The sequence below is a fragment of the Perna viridis genome, chromosome 10 (genome assembly GCF_037379345.1).
Source record: "Perna viridis isolate PV_CMFRI_1.1 ecotype Kerala chromosome 10, ASM3737934v1, whole genome shotgun sequence".
In the NCBI taxonomy this organism is placed as follows: Eukaryota; Metazoa; Mollusca; class Bivalvia; order Mytilida; family Mytilidae; genus Perna; species Perna viridis.
The window spans coordinates 37065581-37091069 of NC_142454.1; the positions used below are offsets into that span (position 1 = coordinate 37065581).

Genomic DNA, 25489 nt, shown 5'->3' on the forward strand with positions numbered 1-25489 from the left:
CTTTCCGGAACTCTTTCTCTATATACATGTAAGCAGTCAAAACATATCTACGTCACAGATGCTTCAGGATAAACTTAAATAGCTTTTTGGTTCTTTGCTAGTTGTACTGAATATATTTTAGGCAAAAAAGACTAAATTGAGGAAAACGATGTGCCACCCATTGCCTAATTCTTACACATAATGATACTTAAATCATGTAATATTTTCTTCAGTTATGTTTGCTTCTGGAATGTCGCGTTTGTTCATGTAATTTTCATGTTTCGTTATTGTTTTCTATACACAGATTTTTTTTCATATTGACAATTATTGCTGTAATTTAATTGAATCTTTATTTTTTTCCCTTTTTTTTTGAGTGGGATATCTTCATATCATTGCTACGTATTTTTTTATTCTTTTTCTTTGTTTTTTTGTTTTTTTGTTTTTTGTTTTGTTTTTTTTATTTTTGCATCAACCGAAATTTGTTTTAGTTATTATGCACATGAATTCCCCAAAAGTCATCAGAGACAGGTTTTGGTGGTTAATTTTGAAGGATTACGACCTAATATACTCATAAACAGAATAAATTCTGGGGACAAGTGACGATTAATCTGGTAAATAATGTCAATAAAGTTTAACTGCCCCTAACACACTTGATAAATTGAATTTTGTATTACATTGAGGAGACTGTCTCTTTAAAATATATAATTTATTTATAACATATGTAATGTTGTCACTTAAAGGTAACTCGCTTAAAGTAGAAGAAAGGAGAAAATCCTTCATACATATGTATAATTGCTTTTGTTTTTGTTTTGTTTTTGTTCTTGTATTTTTTTGTTTTACCGAGCGGTGCTTCAGAAACTTAGCTTTAACATTTTGAATGTAGTGCGCGTTGTAAGAAGGATTAAGCTATGATGCTTTGAAAAAATCGAATCCCTAAAATTGTTCTTCAATTTTTTTCTCCCAGGCATGTTTTACAATTGGAGACATTTGATACTGAAACTAAAAAGGTTAACGCCCTTTCGAATACAAATGAAAAGTATGGGACTTAACTCGTTTATAATCAACTCTGAAACTCCGTTTCGATCATTGTTAAAATAAAATGTAAAGGAAATGCAATTAAGTTTATGGGTAATCAAATAGGAGTTAAAAGTATGATTATTTAGAGATTGAGAGTAGAATTAATGATTTTTCCTCGAATTTATAACTTTGATTATAAACAAATTATCAACAGTAAAGCTTAATTTCAAATAGAATTTCTTCTGTGAAGGATGAAATATACCATCACTGAAACCCATCAGATTTAGTTCAAATTATTGTTTATGTCTGAATAACTTCTTTGACTTATCATTGATTTTGATCAAGTATAAAAAAAATCTTTAATGAAGATCTTTAAATATAACCCCCCATAAGGATTACAATCGAATAAAATAAATTACAACTTAAAATTTTATTACACAATATCAACAAACTTTAACATCGTGAACAAAACATTTATTTCAACAATTAAGTTCCTTAGCCATAGAATGTATGAAAAAACTGAAAAGTCCAAAGCGTTGTCTTCATGTCGTCAACGCTAGGCTGAATCAGTCCAGAGCTGTTTGACATAAAACATGATTCCTGTTCAAAACGTAGTTTTCGTACATGAATTCTAAGGTTAAAACGTGCATGTAGCATAATACTTTTTTTTTATCCCGAACTGGATTAAACATGAATACATAAACCGTTTTACACATAGGACGTAATTTTGACGCATGTATTTGGCTCTTTTTGCAATCTCTAAAGCAACGATTTGCAATTTAAAAATTATTATACGTATATTGCGTTGCTTTCTCATCATAATGGAGTTATATCGCAGTCGCCAAAGAAAAAAACGCCGATATGTATTCCGAACGTTTTATACATATGTCGCGTTGTTTCCTCGTCTTAATGGGCTTTTCTCACAATCCCCGAGAAGAAAGCGCCGATATGCAGTCCGGAAATTGTGGTCCATTACTGTGTAGACAATTGGATTTGTACAGTACAATATCCAACCTAATACAGTTGTCCATAAATGGTGAATCGGCTTGGAGAATGTTCGATCATAAACATTGACAATAAAATATGGGAATGTTCCCAAAAAATATACACCAAAGATACATAACATCATTGCTGAAAGACGGAGAGCTTTTGTTTGTGAAACGTTCCCGTTCCATTGGCTGACTCGCTTTGAACTTCCGTAAGCTATACATCCTATTCTAGCGTAGCAAAATATAATGAAAATACATGGGACAATGAAACCACACGTCACTGTAGCAATTCTATTCGATTGTTCCATGCTTGTATCGAATGTGCATGCCAAAATGGCTGGAACAAAGGTGAATCCGCCCCAGACGCCAATAGATGGCGGTATTGTGAACAAAAGGGGAAGTATCCATCCTATGCAGATTGTTACAGTAAGTGGTCGTGTTTGGGAGAGATTCTGATACTGTGCAAGATGTACAACATTCAAATATCGATACAAGGCAATTATTCCCAAATGCACCACAATGACGCCAACAAGAGTGTATCTTATTCCACCGGCAGCGCTGCAAAAGGCTTGTGGAACAGCGTGACTGTGTCTGTGGAAAATAACGGCCTGTAAGGGTAGGATGAGTCCACAATACAAAAACCCAGCAACACTTAAACTTCCAATCAAAATGCAGTTTATGTTATTTCGGAGACTTGAGAAACATATTGCTAATACTGTAATGATATTTCCTAATCCACCGACAATACAAAGAATAATAGCTATAATTTCCAAAGTCAGTACAGTCGGTTCGTTGTCACACCACCATTCAACGCATGAGTCCGTTTTATTCATGCCGAAATCATTCAAAAAGAACTGTCTCAAACTAGTAAAAAAGTTACTCATCGATTAGAAATATAAGTGATTTCCATTTTCAAAGTTAGCAATGAATGATGTTTATTTATGTTTCTTAATCAAAAATATACTTTAAAGTATTTATGTAATAATCAATGTATGAAAATCGTGTTGATATTTAAATCGTGTTCTGCTCTTTACAATATTTGATCAAAAATCGAGATTCCAATACACGTATGTGCTTTAATGTGCAATGGCTTTAAATTTTGTTTTAGGTAATGGATATCGAGGTCTTGACCCCTTTTTAATGACAATAGTATTGCTTCGTGTATTGATTAATCTATAACTATCCAGATTCGTTTCTCACCAAAATAATCATGAAATTGTCAAGATTTCTATAGATCCTGACAAGTTTATATGCTTCTACCATTTCCCATCTTGCTAGAATAATTCTGTAGACATTTTATATTATTTATTGGTCTTTTCTGACGTATTATGTTGTTTCTTATTATAGGGATACAATTCTCAATCCGTCGTAGCGAATTATTGCTTTAGACTTCAATGATTAAAGCGTTAGAACTCATTGGTGGTCTGGTATCCATCAGATAGATTTCTTCTAGTCTAAAATATAAAATAGTCAGTATTAATGCTAATAAAAGAAGTTACCATTTAACCAATGAAATAATTATAAGCTAATTTGAAAGAGTAAATAGCCAAACCATGGTCAAAATTGTAAAAAATATGAAATTTTCTAGTTCTGTGCTGTCGTTTAATCTGCAAGCCTTCACGCCATGAATGATACTAATTTGTGTAACGATGGCGCAAATATGATGTATACATTTACAGTAATGCATTGTTACTGTTGACCGGAACACTTATCTCGATATACCTAAATATAGGTAGTTTGCGCCTGACCACGCCTGAGTTACAAAAAATAAGTCACTGCTCCACTGCCAAGTACATGTCATACAGAAGATAGGGTGAATAGACAGAATAGTCTGAGTGGGTGGCGTGTCTCTCTATCGGCTATCTCTGATATGAGCTAGCAAGAAAATTTCGACTGCACGAGTCGAACTTCATTCGATTGATAAAATAAAACTATCTCGTCCTGAAATCGGACGTCAAATTACAATAATTCAATTATTCAACGAAAGTTAAATTTATGCAGACCTTTATTTGTGTAACAATAAGCGTTGTTATAGCTAGTTATAGGCCAAATATCATGAAATATTTCAATAGACAATGTCTCCGATTAACGCTGAAGTATTTCAAAAAAGATTGCTTACATGGTATAAAGTAAAATTTTATTTTGATGAAGCCATTTTACATGTGCAGCACTTTCAAAGTATGATAAAAGTAGATCATTAGGTGAATTACTTGGAATATGCCTGTTTTAGTTCACGTATAGATTATTTCAACTACCTAAACCATGGAATTACAAACATATTTTTCATTGAGTTAAATATACTGTCATAACAAACTTGTATGTCAAATATCTTTTTGTAACTTACATTCTAACGCTTTCATTTCATTTTTATATAGACAGAACGGGAGCGATACAAGGTATTTTCAGACATTTTACAGAAAATTACAGTTTTCAAACACCAATAAATACTAGAATATTCAAAACAGTTCTAAAGCAGTTTAGTACAATGAAATACCACTAAAACTTTTTAAAAAAAATAGTCTTTTGTGAATAGTATTTTTTTTTATATTTTGTGCTATTTGATTTTCTTATTGACTGTCATTGACGCTGAAAAAAGATACGTCACAATGGAAAGGTACTGTACTGTGTGTGTGATATAAATTCCGAAAGTGGAACACAGCTAATAAAACTGTATTATTCTTTTAATAAGATAATGTGATTTAACGCATAATGGAAACTCGGTCGATTATTAATATTCATGATTTCAATCTTTAAAAATTAATAAAGTGTGTTATTTCAACCCTTAAAACTAATGCTTAGTAACAAAATAAAAACAATTGTATTGAATTTGTTTGTTTATTGATTATTGATACCTACGAATTAGCATTTCAGCATGTCGTCATTTCAGTTGTTGGGATATTCTGCAGCTAATGATGAAGAATTGTTGTACCGGATTATGCTTAACACTATTTCTGTACCAAATAAAGGGAAAGAATTCAGGATGCACATGAATAATAAATATAATACATTTCAACTAATATTATCCTCCTCCTTGTGCCAGTATATTGTTTATTACAAACTGCAAAAGTATAGGATTTAGTTGGAAATTTACATGTATTTTTCACTTGCAAGAATTGGCTATAGTTGTACAAAACTAGAAATAATTTAATGTAAACGTATACATTTTTTCCGTTGCTTATTTCGCGGAGTTTTTCACGTGAGTTTAATTCGCGACTTTAAAAAAAAGATGAGCGTTATGTAGTCACCTTTGCGGGAACAATTTTTCGCGGTTTTGTGCCCACCGCGAAAATAGGGAAAATGAATTTACTGTGAAAATTAATGCGTTTACATTCTATTGAAAAAATAAAGTTTGTTTCATTGTGTTTATTCTTGTTCCACATAATTTTTATCACTTTTTTCTCTATAATTTTAATCTTGTCTGTATTGATATTCTAAATATAATTTGAGGACAAATCAATAAAGCGGGTTTGGCTCATACACAAAAACACAATTAAAATAATCCATTAACAGTGAGGTCAAGGATGTAATAATTGATCAGTTTCTGAAAGAAATCTTGACCTTGTTGCTCTAATAAAAACAACTTTCGTCTATTTTAAATGTACTGGTATTTGAGCTTATTTATATTTCTTTAATTAGATTCCTTGCCATCTGGTTATTGAACATCAAACACGCATCATTTTCAGTTGGAAAGATAAACAACTCTGAGTAATAACTTTTTGTGAAAGAATAATTTTATATCAACTTACCATACCTAGATGAAATACCGGGAATGTCATGTTTCTTGGTTGCTTTTATTTGCATTCTGACATTGAAACCTTACCATTATATTATACGCTCCCGAAGGGAGCGTTTATGGTTGTATTATCAACTGGGTTCGGTATACTTATGGCAAGAAAAAGCATCAATATCTGGTTTGTACCTGCATTTTTAGCAGCTTCATTTGCGTTTACTTGTGTATGTGCAATGTGCAATTGAGCGCCAATCACAAAACGAAAATAATCGATAAAAGAAACAGAATGCAGCGAAACTAAATACAGTAAAAAAAATCTTTTAAGACGCTTCACAAATTTTAAGACCCATAATGTTAACCAGTGCCGTACAATTCGACCCAAAGACATTTCGGACCACAAAAACCAATAATTCTTATGAATGCCGGACATTTCGGCCAATAGACATATCATGACAATTAGTATAATGCTTGAGGGCAAATATATGTAATTACAAAATTTACCATACGTGAAGGTATAACATATCAAATAAGAGCTGACAACAAATTGTTTTTATTAATGTTTCTTCTGGAGCGTTAAAACGTTTCACCTTCATCATATTAAGTGAACATAGAAAATAACCGTCAAACTCAAATCAAATTATTTTTTCTCCAGAAACAAGCCAACAAATTAATACATATTCAACGGAGCTTTAAAAAATCGTATCTTCGTCTTTATCAAGATATATTTAACTTAACCTTTATCCAATTTTACCGCCCCGTGCAGGTCCGGGTGTTAAAAGAATAGGCCTGCAGCAGCGCTAAGCTTGTCGTAAAAGGCGACTAAATAGTGCTCAGAAACCTAGCCGGGGGCTAGGCGCTCTGCCCACAGAGAAACTGGGATGTGTACCCCTGGCGTGTTACATGCTGGGGTTATCAGGCTATAATACGGAAATCTGACCGCAAACCATAGTGGTGCCCCGTGTTGGGAAAGATGCCACGTTCCTCGCACGTTAAAGAACCCTGCTGGGGTATTCGATAGGAGTAGGAACCTTTGCGCTTTGCCACAGGAGGCTAAATTGTCCGACCTTACCCACCCCCCTTTTTCCAGTAACAATCAAAATTTGTCGACCCTATTATCCTTGTGACCCATCCTTTTTTTTTCATTTCATGTTCATTTTATCAACCATTTCATGTTCATTGTCTGAATATAGCTGAAATATTGCTGCTCGGACGTTAAACCCCAACAAACTAACAAACATCCAATTTTGCCTTGAAAATGTAGGTCAGAGGATTCCCTGTTCGTCAACGGAGAAAATTAAAGTTACTACCACCAATCTAAAACAACAATTTATTGTACAGGGAACATTAAGAATTGATGATATTTAAATTACCATTTGAATCTTTCATTCTACAGCGTTCCAGTATGTTAAACAAGTAAGAGATTAGATTTAAATTACTTTTTAGTATTCTGTAGGGGTATCAAATATTATTCTGTGGGCTTATCTCCTATTTTTTCCCTGACATTTTAGATTCAATTAGATTATTTTGAAACAAATAAAATGCCATTCTATACACTACAATTGTTTGAGTAGATGAAGAGGATAGACATAAAGAAAACATCCGCATTCTAAAGAGATTCATTTAAATTGACATCGAAAAAAAATATTGACGTTTTAGTGAATAAGAAATTATGCACAAGACTCTCCCTGATATACTTTTTTTCGAATTGAATTTTGTTTTTCCATTATACAAAGAGTAATAAGGGAACCAAGTTTCTAGCGGAAATCATACGAATGTAATCTAGACATGGAAAAGACAGAGTGGTTTTATATTGGCTTATCTCGTTTGTAAGTCGATCGGTTGTTGCTCAGACCTAAGATTTCTTTCTTGGTCTGCATTTTCATTCATACGAGGACGGAAGTTGGATTTCTGAATTGTTTCACAGGATAAACACGAGCATAGTCCTACAATTATGGTGACACCTGCTACAATATTCATGCCTTTCAAATCAAAATCGTAAATAAATAATGATCTATGGCTTTCTATAAAGAATGATAATTAGTAACATGCATATAAAACATCGCTTTCAAGCCTCACTGTTCAATTTAAAGATAAGATAAGATAAGAGTGATAACAGATAAAACATTTTGAAGAACATATTTAAGCAGAATGACATTATACCCCTTAAACGTACCTCAAATGAACCATCAGTTAATATCGAAGTGAACCACAACGTCCAATAGTACATATCGTTGTTAGATAAAAAAAATATTGTAGTAGGTTTGTTTATTGAACCAAAAAAAAACTGCTCTCCTCTAATAAAAAAAATCAAACAAACTGGAACTTTAACATATACAATAAAAAAATATCAGTTTTATATATTGTAAATTTCGATATGTATACACGTGTTTCAACATCGGCAGCAGTAAAATCAAATATGTAGGAAGATTATAATCAAAATATTAGTTGTATACAAGAAGTACTCAAAACCAAAACTATCGCAAGAGAAAACCAAATCCACCACCAAGAGGTTCTACCATATGCAATGCGATGAATGAAGCCTCAGTGTTGTACGTAAATTTTGCATACTGGAAGATTTCATAAATAGGGTAGATAAAATATGATATTTTACAGGGTCAGATAGGTCTGACTACTGGGTAGAAAACAAATGTAAATTGATTCAATGTTTTTCTAACTATTTGATTCAATTTTTGAAATTGCATGAAAACTTAAACTGTTTCGGACATTTAAGTAGGGCAAAGACAATGTTTCTGTGTAAATATCGAAAATACGTGTCTATACCGTCAAGCGATATTTAGAAAAAAATCATGACTTTCAATGTGATATGATGAAATTTCAAGCAGTTTCAGCAAACAGTGGGTAATTTATTCTGAAATTTTCATTGTGAGTAAATTGTAGCATATGTTCATCACATCGGACTTATGAAATCATATAACTAAAATTCAATTCATCTCAAGGCCCAGTGGATGCCAAACTTAAAAATTATTTGGTGTAGGTGGTTTTCAGTATATGCTGTTTTGTTTGTTTGTTTGTGTGTTGTGCTGTCTGTTTTTTTGTAAGCTGTTCCCGGTTTAATTTTGACCAAACAATTCTTCTAGTTCGTGCTTTGGATATTGTTACTTCTGGGGTCCCTTCAAAAGTCTTAATACAGGTTTGATAGAATATATTAACAGCCCTAAGAAATTGATGTCCAGTTGAAATTTAAACATTTTCAAAACTCTACGATGTACTCAAATTATCGCTTTTTGTTTTATAATGCTTAACGATTATGACCATAAACACCCGTTTTACTCTCTTCGCGTGGTTTTGAGCCAGGGGTAAAAGTGTTATTAAGATCCGTCTCATACATGTATTACTGAATAAACCTACAAATGGTGTTTATGTTCGACGACGACGATGTCAGCGCCATATCATCAAGGACCAGTCTGTATAGAATTCAGACCCTGCCTATGGTATAGGTGATTCATGATGTGAAAAAAAAACTAAAAAAAACAACCAAACAAACGATGCTCTCATGGTATACATATGCTATATTTTCTACATAACGATGGTCCTCTCTGTATTCAGAACTACTTTGAGGTCACAACTCTTACAAATCATTGGAATGTTTGTATACACCATTTTATATCAATTTCATGTAAGCATCAAAGTAACTTGGATTTATTTCATCATGCATTTACTTCCAATTTATCAAAGCAGCATAAATTTTTTTTCAAATCAATAACAGTGACTTGCTCAGTTTACAGATAAGATAATACGATAGCGGAATATATTTATAAAAATGTTGAAATGTATTCTGTGTATTGAATATTTCTGATTATTTTATCTTCATCGCTTTTGATTTGTAAATGTTAGAATTATTTTGAAATTAATTTCACGGTTAAAGTTTATTTGGAGATCGAGGCTCTTAACAAATACATTTTCTAGGCTGAATCACTTTCATCTAATTTCTTATATCTGAAGTCTGACAAAGCAAACACATAAATGAAGCTTAAACGAGGTTATGCGACTTTATATTGTCAAATCCTATAAATTACAATTCTGCGAAAGGATATCTAGCGAAGCACATAAATATGAATTTGCTTGAGGTTTGCAATATTTATGATTAGTATTTTTTGTTTTAACGTCGAATAAGATTGCTTTTTGAAAATAACTTTTATATTTTCCTTTTTAAATTTCTTCTTCTTACAAAAGTATTTAAACGATAACTTACGTCTCTTTCCAGATATGTAAATTACTTTTACTTTAGACGTTGTATAGATAGGTACATAGGATCGTGTATATCTCAATCGCCGTCTTGATTGAGATGTACAAGATTTAAACTTGCGGCTGTATGTCTTCTTGTATTTAAAATTCAATTATTCATCAACGTAGTGTATTCAAGATACTTGCTCTCCATTAAAATCAAATGATATTGATATCATGCTAGATCTTTTTCGCAACGTACATCTCTGTGAAATTCCCATGTTTCTTTTTCATCCTACTGGCAGAACATGTACTCTGTTAATCTTAAAAGCATTGAAATAGTACTGATGCAGACAAATCGATTAACAAATTAGCGATAGTTTCATACTGTATACAGAGTATTTTTACAACCGATAGTAGTGATATTGCAAAACAAGCGTTTAATTGATTTGAAAGATTAAAAAGATATTAGACAATATCAAAACATTTTACAAAGAAGTTCAGGTTACAATATTTTAATTTTTAATTTAAATCTTACCGATTCGTATTTTATAAAATCCAATAGCAAACTAGCATTTTACATGACAGTCCTTACTCCTTCCTGACTACTGATTAAAAAAAACACTTAAGAAGTATGAGAAAGCAAACAAGATGTAATCCAATGATATTCCAATAACATAATTTGTCCATCCACCAATCAATTTACTGCTTTCAAAATATAAGAAAATCAGCAAGTTGTTTTTTTAAATTAAAACTGAAAACTAGAAAACTACTACTTTGAGAAAAAGCACTACATCAATAAATAATAAATTAAAACAACATTGTAAGATTAACACAATCAAATGTTGACCACATCACAAATCCGAAATTGAATTGCAAACCAAATAAGTTTGGTGCTGAAATCTGACGCGAATAAGCGTCAAACTTCAAACGCACACCACGGTATTTCAATTAAATCATGTCTAGCTAATAACACAACTATCAAATTGCGCTCAAAACCATGAATGCATTCATGTGAGCACAAAATTGTTATAATTTTCTATAATCAAGCGTAATTTTATGAGAATCAGTCTTTTATTATAGGAAATGATTGATTGATTGAATGTATGATCAGAAGCTTGATGCAGTATTTGCTAATATATTGTTTGACTAAACAACCATATTGGTGTTTAGTAATCGTAAAAAATTGTAATAAAATATAATAAAAATGGTCAGAGAAAATAATCTAGGAAACTCATTTATTCCTAATAATGTCGGTCAAATTATGAAATTTCTCGAGGTGCATAAAATAGTTATACTAAAGACAGTAACGTTTCAAGAAGCAGAAAAGTTACAAGTTCGGGGTTTGAAAGAAACGACATGGTTTGACAAGTAAAAACAACATAATTACAAGCCTTATTCAACGACAGTCCAGAAGACCACGGATTATTTCCAATCTATGAATTATAAAAAACGGTAAAATGAAAGATGGAATAGTAAAATATTGACAACATCTTCGGTAAAGTTATTTTAAATATATCTGCATGAAACCAAGTTTATCTATTTTTAATTTTAAAATCAAAGAAACAATTTGAATTCTATGAAAATTTTCATGACATCCTCAATCATCGAATAAATTTGACAAAACAACATTCTCCACAACATTTTAGAATTTTGTTTGTATGGTTTTTGCAAATAAGTTTTCAAATACATACAAAATTCAAAAGAGACATATTTTGATACAATGGAACAAGTTTTAAAAAAAGTCCAATACTCCACACAAACGTATGAAACAATTTGCTTTAACGTAATGTGAAAGCGCACGAAAATTTTACACGTTAATTTTAGATTTTCCATTTCTAACCTAAATAACAGAACAGTAACACTGTGTTCTTGGTAAACACACAAAGATCAGTTTATGTTCAAGATAAATTTCTATTTGTGCTATCTCTAAATAAATCTAATGTTGATAAACTGTGGAAAGGTCAGTTCAGTAAAATCAGACATCATAGCGATGTTCGGTTGGTTATATTTCACATTTATCTAGAAAGAAATACAGCATATGAACCATAGGTATATGTAATATTACAAGTTGAATAACGACGTATTTACTGTGCCATTTTTATTGTGATATCACCATTCTATACCAACATAGTTCGCATTAAATATTTCATGGAAAAGTTAGCAACACCTTCAGTTTTAAATCCTCACTATACACAGTACGATCTTAATCTGGAAAATTGAAATCAAGGAAACCAGAACTTGAACGGTAATGAAGAGGAGCATGTTTCAAGGAAAAGGATTAGACGCACAATAAAAAATAACGGGTTTCAGAACAATGAATATCGCAAAAAAAAAAAAACCAAAAAAAAACACATAAAAAGAAACAAGAGTAAATAAACACCGAGAATAATTGACCGACCTGGCGTCGATTTCACAAAAAGAGGTAAGTGTAAAGTTGATCGTAAGTAATGACGACATAACAGAAAGTAGCATTGTTACGTCATAACTTACGATAACAAAAAAACACGAAATGTAAGCAGATTATAAACTCGGGGATAAATTTCATTCAATTTATATGACCATTTCCCTACAGAAACCCAAAACGAGTAACTTTAAGGAGGTAGACCAAGGGTTAAGGGACACATCTCTTACAAATCATTTGAAAGTTTGTATTCATCATTTTACATTAATCTCATGTAAGCATCAAAGTAACTTGGACTGGTTTAATTCTGTTTCAAATGAAAGCTTGATAGGCTTTGGTGAAATTGAATGTGATACAAACATATCACTGATTTCAAAATTTATGTCCCTTACCATAGGTCTACCTCCTGAAGAATTACAAAAGAAAGCAACCATTATATTTTTATGGAGAAGGTGGAGGGTGCTACTATATAGTTTATTTTATCCCGCTTTTATTTTCCCTTGCCTCAAAACGCCGAATTTGTTTTGAAATATAAATAATAAAAACATAACGATAATTACAGATCCTGCTCTTTTCACGATGGCCTGTCTTTTTTTAAAGAAATTCCGGATCTTTCCCTTTTATTTTTATTTCAAATCAGATCCAGTCCACTTAAAACTGTCATAAAATCATGAAAATAAAACGGTCGTTTCCTAATGGAAATATTGCGATGCAAAGGTTATTTTTTAACAGTGTGTTATTACCGTACAACTGCCATTGATTTATTTAGCCAACACCAGGATAGGCTTGATAACATGTCATTCACTTATAAGTTTGGTATTGTTTAATCGATCTAGATTAATTGAATGGCCAGTCAATGTAATTGACCAGAATCTACGATGCTATAATTGAGGTTAAAAAGAACAAAATTGCATAACTGGTTTTGTATACATTTGCAGTAAAAGACTCATATGGTAGTTGTTATAACCAGGTTGAAAGAAGTGAATACCCAACTCGAAAGAATTATGGAATAAGATAGTAATCATCAAAGATAAGGGAAAAGTATGAACCCGTCAAATAGGATGTTAGTATAGTGGATACAAAACATCAATTATTGTTATAAATTCCCCCAGTGCTTACAAAAACATAGTTTTACTTTTAACAATTATTATCTAAATAATTTGAATAAAAAAATATTTTATCGTTTTATCATAAAAATTCCAAGTATTACGATCAAACTAAGGTTTAACACTACATTTTTCAAATTAAAATACATTAAAGAAATTGTCCATAAATCTTTCAATCAAAATGTTTCATTCCTGTTGGTTTTCATTTAAATTTCAAGTTAATTTCTGGTCATGCTTAGAAATGAACAAATAAAACGTTATTTCACATTCATGTGTCATGAACTTACATTTATTCCTGTAATAGAGGAAACAAATATATCTAAGGGTTATAAATCACAGAATGATACTGTAAATGGCTGTTAAATGCCTTAAGGATAATGATGCCGATGGGAACGTTATATGCCAAACAGGGCCTGCCTATTGGGCCTGCCTATTGGTAATATCAAAGTTTCTTCCAGGACTATGATCAAAACCTTGCCTATAGTTGAATTAAAAATCATAAATATTTTTTGTATAACAATTGTTTCTTTCGGATGCAACACTTAATAATGTTTTAACGCATTCCTTAGTTTTACAAACATTACAGATTTCCGCCCGTTTCACTTGGCCACGTGTTTGCTATCAATATTTCTCGTACTTAAGTCCATACACTGAACACGTGTTAAAACAACCATTGCTTATCAGCGGTAATATACGACGAGTAGTTTTGAATGAATATTATCAAGGAATAAGCCTTACGAACTTATTATCTTGCAATTTCAGATTTCCTTTTTCCACTTCAGTGTATGTTGCATGTTCATTAAGGATGTAAAGGTCACCAATTTAAACTTATCATTAACACATGTGTATATTTTTGAAACTTTAAAATGATTTCGGTTTAAGGAAGGTGTAATATTCAAAACAACTGATTATTTAAGGTTCGATCCAGACAGGTTTCACGTTCTATAGTTTTTACTCTGTCTTATCCAGCATAATTTGTATCTGTATCTGTGAAGTGATATTGCCTTTAAGGCAGTCAATTTATCATTATAATAATATATACATATGCAACTACTGTACAAGTATAATAATAAACAAGTATCACCAAACTATATGTTGTTCGTCATTCCATTCAAACAATTGAAAACGCATTTAATATCAAGAGTAAATTACTACTGTTTGAACTTTTCTATGTCTGATGATATCAATTGAAAATACAATTCGAAAATAAAGAAACAAAACAAGGACAGTGATAGAACCGCACTACAGACATAGAACCGCACTACAGACATAGAACCGCACTACAGACATAGAACTGCACTACAGACATAGAACTGCACTACAGACATAGAACCGCACTACAGACATAGAACCGCACTACAGACATAGAACTTTTACATAATCGTGTACAATTTTCAAAGTTTCAACAGCGATTGAGGTCTATAACGATTCATTGAGTTTGAAATCATTGTATAGTTTCGTATTTAGAAATAAAATATAGAACGTTACACTGTTGTGTAAACCTATACTACTGGATTTGCATCTTTTTCAGTTTAACTCGCTAAGCTAAAATTATGATTTCCTTTCTTAGTATAGAGAAAATATCGATATCCTATACTCTAAAAGTAATTTGTAGTCCTTGAATTTACTTTTTTAATTTTCTCTTAAATATAGATATTTCTAAGGAACACAGTATAGTAGGTCATCTTACTTGTGCTTATTTTTTTGCAAGTAATGAGTTTCAAAATGTTTGCGAGATTTTAAGTTCGTGTAATGATTTTTCATTCAAAATAGCCTGAGAATCAAGAAACTAAATTTGACTGACAATATTCTTTAATAAATGTTTTAATTCTAGTGAGTATTCTGCATCCTATGTAAGTCTGTTTACTTTTTCAATTTTATAAAATATAAAAAAATAAAAGGAACGGACATGCGATTTCAATTAGTTCACAAACATTCTGTTAATCCATTTTGACAAGAATTTATCAGTAAAGAATAAGAAACAAATATCTTTGTCCGATTAAAAAAAATATTATAACAACATTATAGCCACGTAAAATTAGATTAAAAAGCTTTGAAACTTCGATGAGATAAGTCGTTCAGCGTTAAAATAACCATTAAAGCATTTTGCATAGTATCAATGTTTAATTGGCTCAGATAAATCTGGTCCACAGTATTGAATGAAATTACTGTTAAATTTCCTAGTCTCCTTTTGTTCTAATGTTAAATTAATGCAGCAATGACACAAAACCGGTTTGGTTAAAATATGTTGCCGTGTAAAATTCAACAGTGAACAAACTCTGCTAGACAAGCGCTTCAAAACAGCTATTATTTACAAACATGATATATTAAGCCTAACAACAGTATAACATGTAACTGTTACAAATATAATCAATTGAAGCAATAACTATTCCTACCGTAATACTCTTCTTAAGAACTATCCGAGATTTACTTTACCACAACGAAGAAAAATTACTCTGTTCACTCAAGGCCTCGTTAACACTTATCATAACGGGAGAATCTCAACACGATTAATCTTCAGCCAATAAATAGATTTACCAAGTATCCAATTAGAATCACCACTATTCAATAGTTATCAGTGTTATATTTGTAGTATTGATATGAAGTTCACTTTGCAATGCAGAAAAAGACTACTAGGTCGTTGCGCAATGAATTGTCTATTAATCAGAAATAGAGAAAAATAAAATATACATAATTTGGTTATATTCAAAAGCAAAACGTCATAAAACATGACAACAGTTTCCTTTTTTTTTGTATTTAACAAAATTAAATATGTTTGGTGTAATTTGATTTTATTACACGTATTTCGTACGTGTAAGACGAGGTGATGCGCTCTCATCATAACTCGTTCTCTTAACCAAGGAAACAGTGACAGTGTCGTAGATATATTTAAAACAAATACAAGAGAAAATCTGACGTCACTACATCCTTTATTCCAAGAAGTGGCGGCGGTCTCAAGGAGAAGCGAACAAAATATAAATGCTTTCACGGAAAAAAAAACAAGTACTTATACTCGTTGTAGATCAACGATCGGGTTATCTTTTAGTCCTTAGAGAAATTCTTTGTATTTTCACTCGTTATGCTAAGCTCAACTTGTAAGAAAAAACTTGTTAGGCAATTTGACACGAGCCAGCCGTTAACGTGAAATCTACTACGACCACCACTTGATGTGTTTTGTAATAACTTGTGGTGCATTTTCTAATTATCTTTGCCTTACAATATACGTGACACGTATAATATCAAAACGAACATGTAAAACAATTTTGAAAATGTTTTCTCTGACAATGTGTTTATATAGATAAAATAACTTAGATAGTATGTGCTCATAAAGTGGGACATTGTTCCATGGAAATAAATAATTAACTTTACAATCAATTATAGAAAGTGCTTCATTGAGAAATAACTATGCATTTGGAAGAATCCAATAATATTGCACATATTTCCAACAATATCAAACAAGCTTTCAGTACATGTAGCACTAATCTAGTTTACAAATTGGTTGTTTTATTTGCTGCAACATTGTAATAGATGCGAATAAACCTTTGAAATTTAGAATATTATTTACTCAATAGCACTCGTAACAGTTTAGTTTTTCTATATCAAGCTTTGTTATGTTATGTTACCCAGACCATTACAATATTTCGACAATTAAACATCACAATGATTTTTTCCTATATAAAGGATCACATAAGTATGAAAGAGTAATCAAGGGAACCAAAGCTATAGTAGTAATCAAAAGAATGTAATCCAGGGACAAGACCAGACATTGGAAACAGACATACACAACAAAGAACATAAAGTAACCAAAATCATAAATACAACGTAACAAATGCAAATGAGCAACCCTGACTCCACTAAAACGTGGGAGCATGGAACAGGTGCACCGGTAGGGTATGCGTCCTCTGCTTTCCTAGAAACATCCGCCGAGTTGCTTATATATTGATTCATGTAATAAGGGAATCAATTCCTATTTTTACTGTTTTTATACTAAATTTAGCTTCAAACAAATCAATATAGAACGATATTCATCATCTTAAATAATATTTGTTTTCGAAATTAAAACTGTAGAAATAAAACGGCCAAGCATGTAGTACATTTTTTTTTCATTTTGAAACCGGAACTTTTATTCCAACGGTTGTATTTCGAGACTTAGAAGCGCAGTGAAGGGAAATCCCTTCAGTAAGGATGTAAGACTTAATGTGTTTATTTATCGTACTTTCACTGATTGTTGTGTCTTTATTGTGTTTTTCATTTGAGCAAAAACACGTATTTTATATTTATGTTGATGAGCAAAAGTACAGTATATTGTGTTTTATCTGAAATTTCTTTTGAGGAAAACAATTAAAGAAAATTTAATTGATGAAGCAAACGATTTTAATACTTTTGTGGGAAAAAAACAATAAAACGATTGATACTATCGTGACAGATACGAATGAGTACATTAAGTTTTAAGATTCTACATTAACCTGCAACCTGCGGATTTAGGCAGTCAGATTCAGCCTAAAGACTTGCAACTAAGATTTTTTTATAACAACTTTTTAATCCTTTCCAGAATGAGCCCTTTAATTATGTTCCTACTCCAACTAGACATATGTATTTGTTTTGACGGGGACAAACATTATGGTATATACATAAAACTGAGAAATTATCAATGAACCTGAATGGACATTAAGACATTGGTTACAAAATACCTGCAATGTATCGATCCGTCGTACATAACCAACACGTGCTTACATATAATACGTTCTTTTTTATATTTCTTGCTAATTATTTTGTTATATGTTATATAACTGTAATTGCCAATGAACCGATTAGAAGTCAGTTACTTTCGTGTGAGGTTTGAGATTATACAATAACAGAATCAGAAGATTCCGACCAAATTACTGAATCTAACAACAACAAATCACGATACATGTATATAATTTGTTACATATACACTTTCAATTGTACTTTTAGGAAGTTATTTCTATCTTTTACCTTCACCAGTTTTCCTGAAGCTTTTATATCCAATAATTTACAAGATGACAATAATTTGCAGGCATGAACACCTTGAATTGTACTTTTAGAATAGTAATATCTATATATTGTATAATCACATGTTTTCTCAAATTACTTCAAATGTCATTCTTCTTATACATGTAATTGGATTCAATAAATCTACTCTTGCTTTAAGTGCTAAAAAATGTTCTACATTGTTAAAGTACTCTTCTTTATGGGTATCAGTTTTTTGTGGTTCAACAATTATTTTGTTTTTCATGGATTTCATTATAATTTTTTGTCTTTTTAAAATTGCGTTTGAAAATTTGAAGTCGAGTTTTGACCATAACACGAAAACAACAAATTTGGTACCTAACAAACTATTTGTCTTCCACATTAGAACACAAACATACATTAGTCCATGGATCAAATTTGTTTGGACAATGATGTATCGGAATGTACTTTAAAACTGGTACATCAAGACTGGTGTTAACATTTAATTGCGTATCTACACCTTTACACATGCTGGATGAAATCGTGCAGAAACGAACAGGATGAAATGATATTTTTATCCAATTTGTGACTTTGGCAATGAGAATCAAATATATGACGAGTAATTTTCCTTTGAGGCGTATGGCAATGTGTTCGTAATTATGGCCAAGTAAACAAGTAGCCTAACAATGTGCAAAAAGTACTTCGGTACATTATATGTCTTTAAACATGTCCATATCTACAAATTTTAAGTCGTGTCTATCGCAACACATTTTATGTCTGTAGACGTTCGCAATGCAATACTCGGTAAGTCTGCAAAAGTGTTCATCCCGACCCATCGATTTCTATCAAATTCTTTTGTATTTGTGAAATCCAGACTAACTGTGATTAAAGCCTTTTATTCGAAGAACAAAGACCAATGAAAGAGAAACAAGCACAGGCAGACTTAGAACATAAACAAGATTTTTGTCGATTTTCAAATAAATTAAATGCAATTAATTAAGTTTTTGAACCTGTCAGTTTCATAAAAAAAAAATACCTTGAAGATGTTTAAAGGCTCTCGAAAGCATTTATTATTCCAAAACACCTATATAATTATTATTTCTCTTCAAGCCAAAAATATTATACAGTTAAAGTCACAAAATTATGTAGGTGTAAATATGATAACAATGCTTTTCTTTATGTCATGACGTCAAAATTTACGACTGCAAATTCTACGGAAAAGCATGCCTGAGAGATTTAAGGTAAATTCTAAACCACTTTTGTTGTACAGGTATCTATTTTATAGCGATTTATAAAACACTGTGTAATTAAAATAATATTTATTCAAAACTTCTGTTTGATATTTGTTATTTCATGTTTTGTTAATTGAACATTACAGGTTGAACATACAATTCCTATTACGGTGTTGCCAAAAATGCAAATTTTATCAAAAGTATCATTAATTGTGATAGTTTTGTACTTTACTCTGATGAAGATGTTCAAATTACATGTCAAAACCAATACAAAACTAATTATAGTTTTTTTTATAACAGCTTGGTAAATTTGCATCTTCGTACTGAACAACCAAGACAAAACACCATCGAGACGGTTCAACCGATTACATTGGAAGACAGAATCCAATTAAATGTTATACGAATGCGTCAACTCTTACAATAGCATATATTTTAATTACAAACAAATGAGATTGTCTGATGTCTTATTACTTATAATTACTTTGTGTATATTCAATAATATGATAAAGACAAGTTGTCATTAGGTTTTGTTGATAATAATGTTGATGTAATCGTATAGTTACATTGTTATACAATTATAATTGGTTGTAAGTAGATTTAGATCTGCCATATTAATGTCTCATAGACAGCTGCTCCCAATGTCTGTGCACCTACAGGGTTTTTAAGTTGGGAATAATTCTAAATGTACAACACCAAAGAAATAGTTTATCATGAACGTAAATCTTCATCGCTTTTCTTTCAACAGAAATTTCATTTTTCTTTAAACATAGTAAAGAAAATGTGGGTAAAGAAAATATTATTTTAAAGTTAAAAGACAAGTAAAAATAAACAACAGACGAAAACGGACCCTAAAGCATGATACAAGCTCACGTGATACTTTAGACAAGGTGAGCTAAAAGACAATTGGCAATGCCAACGTTAGTTAAATCAACTGTCACAGCAGCGATCAATAAAATAACGTTAATTTGCAAATCAAAAATTTAGTTCTAACTCTAATATTTTATGATTGAACTTCACAACTTCCTTATCTGCATGTGAAATTCGTCTGGCATCAATTTTTACCAATTATCAGTTTCGATGCAAATAAGTTATTTGATATACATGTACCAGTGAACTTTTAACATACGTGTCTTTGCTTATGCTAGTCATCATACCACTGTAATGCTTAATTATATATACCCAAATGTATCTTTATTTACTGATGTGAATTTATTTCAATAATAGTTTTTCTTTTAATTACTTATTGGATTATTTTAATAATTCATATAGATTTTCAATACATTTATTAGATAATTATTTTTGAATGTTTATTGTTATGTATGTTTGTCGTTTGAAAAGACAAAACAACGAATAAATCTAAATTGTTCTACAACAATGGGATTCCAGTTCTACAATTTAGTTAACGGTTTATCCTTTTGTTAAAATTCCTTTAATAATTCAAGTTTTTTTAATTACCATTTAAAAGGGGTAATAAGTACAGCTCATTTAAAAGTAAACAAATATATGAAGGTGGGTGGCATATATCTGTTCCCTAATTGTAATTCAAATTGCTTGGTTAAATACTCATATAAAAGGACTAAATAACTGAAAACTATCTGATATACAATTTGTTAAGATTTTATGAGCAATTTGATTTCTCTGTTCGATACATGGTGTTCTAGTACTCTATTTGTAAATCACATCTTAAAAGAGCAGAAATGTATAAGTCTAAAACGAATACACGTAGAATTTCGTTTAAAAGTTCCACAGAGCATAATCAATAATAAAAGAATGTTTTTCGAAAGCTTTCCCTTTTCAACCGGAGTTTTTTGCAAAGAATATTTACAAATTCTTGATCTAACACAAGTTATTTCACTACACATAGTGCATTCTTAATTGCAATTTTAAGTAAATGCGTCAATATGGGAAAACTTATAATTTCCAAAAACAAATAAGAATAAATACAAAAACATACAATAATAATAAGGAATAATAACCTTTCATGTTCCACATATTTTTTTTAATTTTTAATTTTATATGGATTGGTACATAAATCCAAAATCAACCATTGAGATATTTGATGTTCTGCTTAAGGAGGTAGACCTAGGTTAAGGGACATATCTATTGGAATCGGGATATGTTTGTATCATATTCAATTTCACCAAAGCCTTTCAAGCTTTCATTTGAAACAAGTTCCTTTGATGCTTACATGAGATTGATATAAGGAGCCTGAATACAATGATTTGCAAGATTGTGTCCCTTTCCGTAAGTCTACCTACGTCAATTCATTACCTTATTATACCTTATACCTTAAGATTTGAGTCGAGACAGGAAATATCACAAGTTAGAAAGGGCGAGATGTAATGCGTTTTCTTAACAATCAAAAGTTTATCGACGAAACGTAACATTGTCATTTAATACTGCAAACGGTTTTCATATCACGACATAGGCTGAGAAAGAAAATATCGTAGTGTAGGGTTTATTATCGATAGATGAGGCGTCCTGATCACAGTACAATAAAACATCTATTCTCTACCATTCATCATTGTAGTATACCATTTTATGTCAGGTGGTGAAAGATTCGTATTCACACGCAGCTTAAGAAACTATTTAAAGCTCAGTATTTATCAGATGGAAGATAGAAACAAACCTGTAAATGCTGCTATAAAGACAAATTAATATGCTTATTAACCAAACAATCTTTATTTTAGTATATACGCGTACCACGCTGCTAACGAAAATAAAATTCAATTTTGATAAAGTTATATAAACAAGATGAATTATGTCAAATTTGCAAAATATCTTATTTGTTTGAGATAGTAAACCTCAACAAAAATATCTATAAAATTATACCTAAAATTTCGTGGATTTTTGCACGGCACAATATTTTCTGTTAAGCATGCACATGTACATTCGTACACTTTGGGAGAAGAACATCATTATGCTGGAAATTATATACGTAGTAAGTTCTGTGTGTATATAATTCCTGTTCCAACGTCATTAAAGGATTACTTAGACACTTTGATTGTTGATTGTGAGGGAGATCTGTTTTCATATTGTAAATCAGTTGCCACGTTAGCGTGGTGAACGGAATGATCAAAGCTCAGGAGATATATTTGTTTGACAAAGCCTGCAAATTTCTTTAATGGTGTTTCTTTACTGACTAGTGGCTTAGATAGGATTTAATGATTTTTATTTTAGTATATATTTCAATAATAAAAAGATAGCATATATATATATTTTTCTAATAATAGCCCATAAGACCTATCCAGTCATACTTTTTTCAACTTTCAGTTGAAATACTTGATTTAATTCCGTCGAAAATTCATTATTAGATTCAATTTCAGATTTTATTTTATTGTTACTTTAGATGAACTTTTTCAGTAAACTTTTCAGTAACACTTTTTCAATTCGTTCTTAATTGTTTGTTGAGTGTCAGTCTTTGTAAATAACTTGCAGTGGTCGGAACAAGGTATGAAAGAAATCCACCATTTTTAATGTTTAATTCGACTATTTGCACGATCAGAATGAAGAGAAAAAGACGAAATTTCCAATATCAGTTAGGTAAAATGAAATGCACTGATAATGTTCATTCCAAAGGCAGATAACTCTTTCAGACATTATATTGAAAATTCCTAAAAAAAAAAAAAATTCAGTGATGCAGAGATCAAATAGTAATTTTTTTTCAAATAGAGACATCATTCTTGAGTATAATTAGATTTTCAGATCGGTGGATTTTTTACATGCATGTTACTGAATTTTTCATATTTTGCTTGATTCTTACAAAGGCTTACGCTTAAAGATAAGTCTTGTCGTTTTTTTTTACGTTAAATTTTTGCTCTTACGTCATTTTTAAATATGATCTGCTAAATAAGTTAATTCCACTGAGACCACATTGAATCTTCATTTAACTTTGCAACCAAGTTTATTTAGCTGCAATTCATGATGATGTCAAACAGATTATAAAGAGATTCTGCATTGTTGTTATATCAAGCAGATGTCCATTTGGATGCCTTTTTTTAATTAGGTAGGTGTTAAAGTGAAAATTTGGCTTTGGGTTGATATCATGAAGTTGTTCAATGTTAAGATGTGAATCTTAGCTTAAGCTGTATTGTGTATAGTCAGTACATATTTTTTAGAAGGTTTGCAGTTTTTATTATGCTTCATAATAAAGATCTATCAACAAATCTTTTGTGGTATGTAAGGCTTTTAACAATTTTCTATCTATTATTCTATTCTCACCTGATCTTTTACAAAAGCTATAGGATCTTTTTCCTACATGATTTGAATATATCCTATAGTTTTACCTTTTCTTCACCATTATCCCATACTGACGTTGCTTATTTGTATACAGTGTTATTAACATGTATCGCAAGGATTATATATAGTCCGAAGTAATGTTCTCGCACTAATAACTGTTGTAACATATTATTAACAACTGAATATAATAAAGAAACAGTTAGAACAGCTTCAAACTTTATTTCTTCTACGATCTTTTTATTTTAAAGTCATATGAGACCCTTTTCATATTTTCGAATCCTCTCTGCCTTTGAAATATAAAATCAAGTCCAGTGAAAACTGTATAAAACGAATCTATTTTGGACTTTAAAATTGGTTCGGTTTAGTTAAGCGTTTTGTTTACCAAGGTTTAAAATATATTTGAATTGAAGGGAAAGGACATAGAAAAGTGTCTGGTTTAGACAGAGTTTTATATTATTTAGGTTTCACTATAAGCAGGTGTATCTGTGTTACACAAGTCGAGAAGTAGTGAAAATAAGCACTAAAACATAATATTTATACGTAACAGATTAACAAATTAATATGCACATTCAATTGATAATACCAATTTAATTTATCAAATCACCCAGAAATAAGAACCAAACCTAAACAAGTACAAGGTTGATTTAATGCTTAAATATTACCTTAACATAGTAAAACACAAAGTTGCCTTACCGTATATTTTATATTACACCTTTATGATCCAAACAACGTTACTTCTTTGCTTAGATATATACAATTGATCTATGTACGCTATGCTAACACTTTAGTAGTACTGTGATAAAAATCCGATTAATCTTCAACCAATGATATGATAGCCAATCATCAGCCTTTTTTCTGACCTTCAAGGAACTGAGACATCAATATATTCAAAATAGTAAATATTTATATCTTTACCTACATGTGCATGTAATGGCGTTGGCTTTTCATGACGAATTTGATTGAAAATGTAAAGAATGCTCACGGAGCTACGAAAATGGGTTAAGGAAAATAAGACTATAAGTTATTTAAGTTAGGTAAATAATAACCAGGGTTACAGATTATAATTTACGAGCCTTTGTGAACAATTGTAAATTATGAACGAAAGCGTTAAACACGTGCATTTTTTTGTTAACCCGGAAGGTAAATTTTAATTTTAATTTACCATTTAAATGTAACAATGTAATAGAGAATCAAACCGTATTGTTTTTAAAGTTTGAAAATCGAGTTATAGCGCGAGAAAAATCATGGAAAATTAAAATATTTTTTTAAAAAGTGTTTACGAAAGGAAATGTTTCTATTTTTAACAGATTATACGAATAAACCTGGTTTGTGACAGTTTCCACTTCTAAGCTGCGAATTTCTAAAAGATAACAGTCCAAATAGTAATACAGTTAATTAATCCACCCATATTTAAAGCTTGTTACAAACAAATTAATTTTTTGAAAAGGGAAACAATTTGTTATTTTGTAAGTAAGGTAGATTAAGGCATTATATTCATTAAATGGATAATAGTGTGCATATTAGTCTTCTAGTAAAAGAAGTAGAATAGAATACGTTATTCATTAATCATATCATATAATAAATCCTTGCAAAAATTCATTTCTGTCAGTTCGAAATAAGTTTATATGATTGCAATG

General features: G+C 30.9%; 1 protein-coding gene across 9 annotated transcripts; it reads right to left on the minus strand.

Moving 5' to 3' along the window:
* Positions 1 to 1407: 1407 nt before the first annotated feature.
* Positions 1408 to 24648, minus strand: LOC148605646 (protein trapped in endoderm-1-like). Of its 9 annotated transcripts, XM_088548388.1 has the most exons (4): positions 15807 to 15985; positions 4842 to 4936; positions 3186 to 3439; positions 1408 to 2849 (listed from the first exon to the last, which is right to left on the minus strand). In XM_088548388.1, exon 4 carries the CDS (start codon positions 2816 to 2818, stop codon positions 1874 to 1876), a length of 945 nt encoding a protein of 314 aa, XP_088404514.1. In that variant the 5' UTR covers positions 2819 to 2849; positions 3186 to 3439; positions 4842 to 4936; positions 15807 to 15985; the 3' UTR covers positions 1408 to 1873. The 9 variants fall into 9 exon arrangements, with proteins under 9 accessions (XP_088404514.1, XP_088404509.1, XP_088404507.1 ...); XM_088548383.1 differs by lacking the exon at positions 15807 to 15985 and adding an exon at positions 24565 to 24643 and having other exon boundaries at positions 1408 to 3439; XM_088548381.1 differs by lacking the exon at positions 15807 to 15985 and adding an exon at positions 24546 to 24641 and having other exon boundaries at positions 1408 to 3439.
* Positions 24649 to 25489: the final 841 nt, after the last annotated feature.

Coding starts and splice junctions, on each gene's coding strand:
- LOC148605646 (XM_088548385.1), bottom strand. CDS start 2,869: ATGAGTAACTTTTTTACTAGTTTGAGACAGTTCTTTTTGAATGATTTC.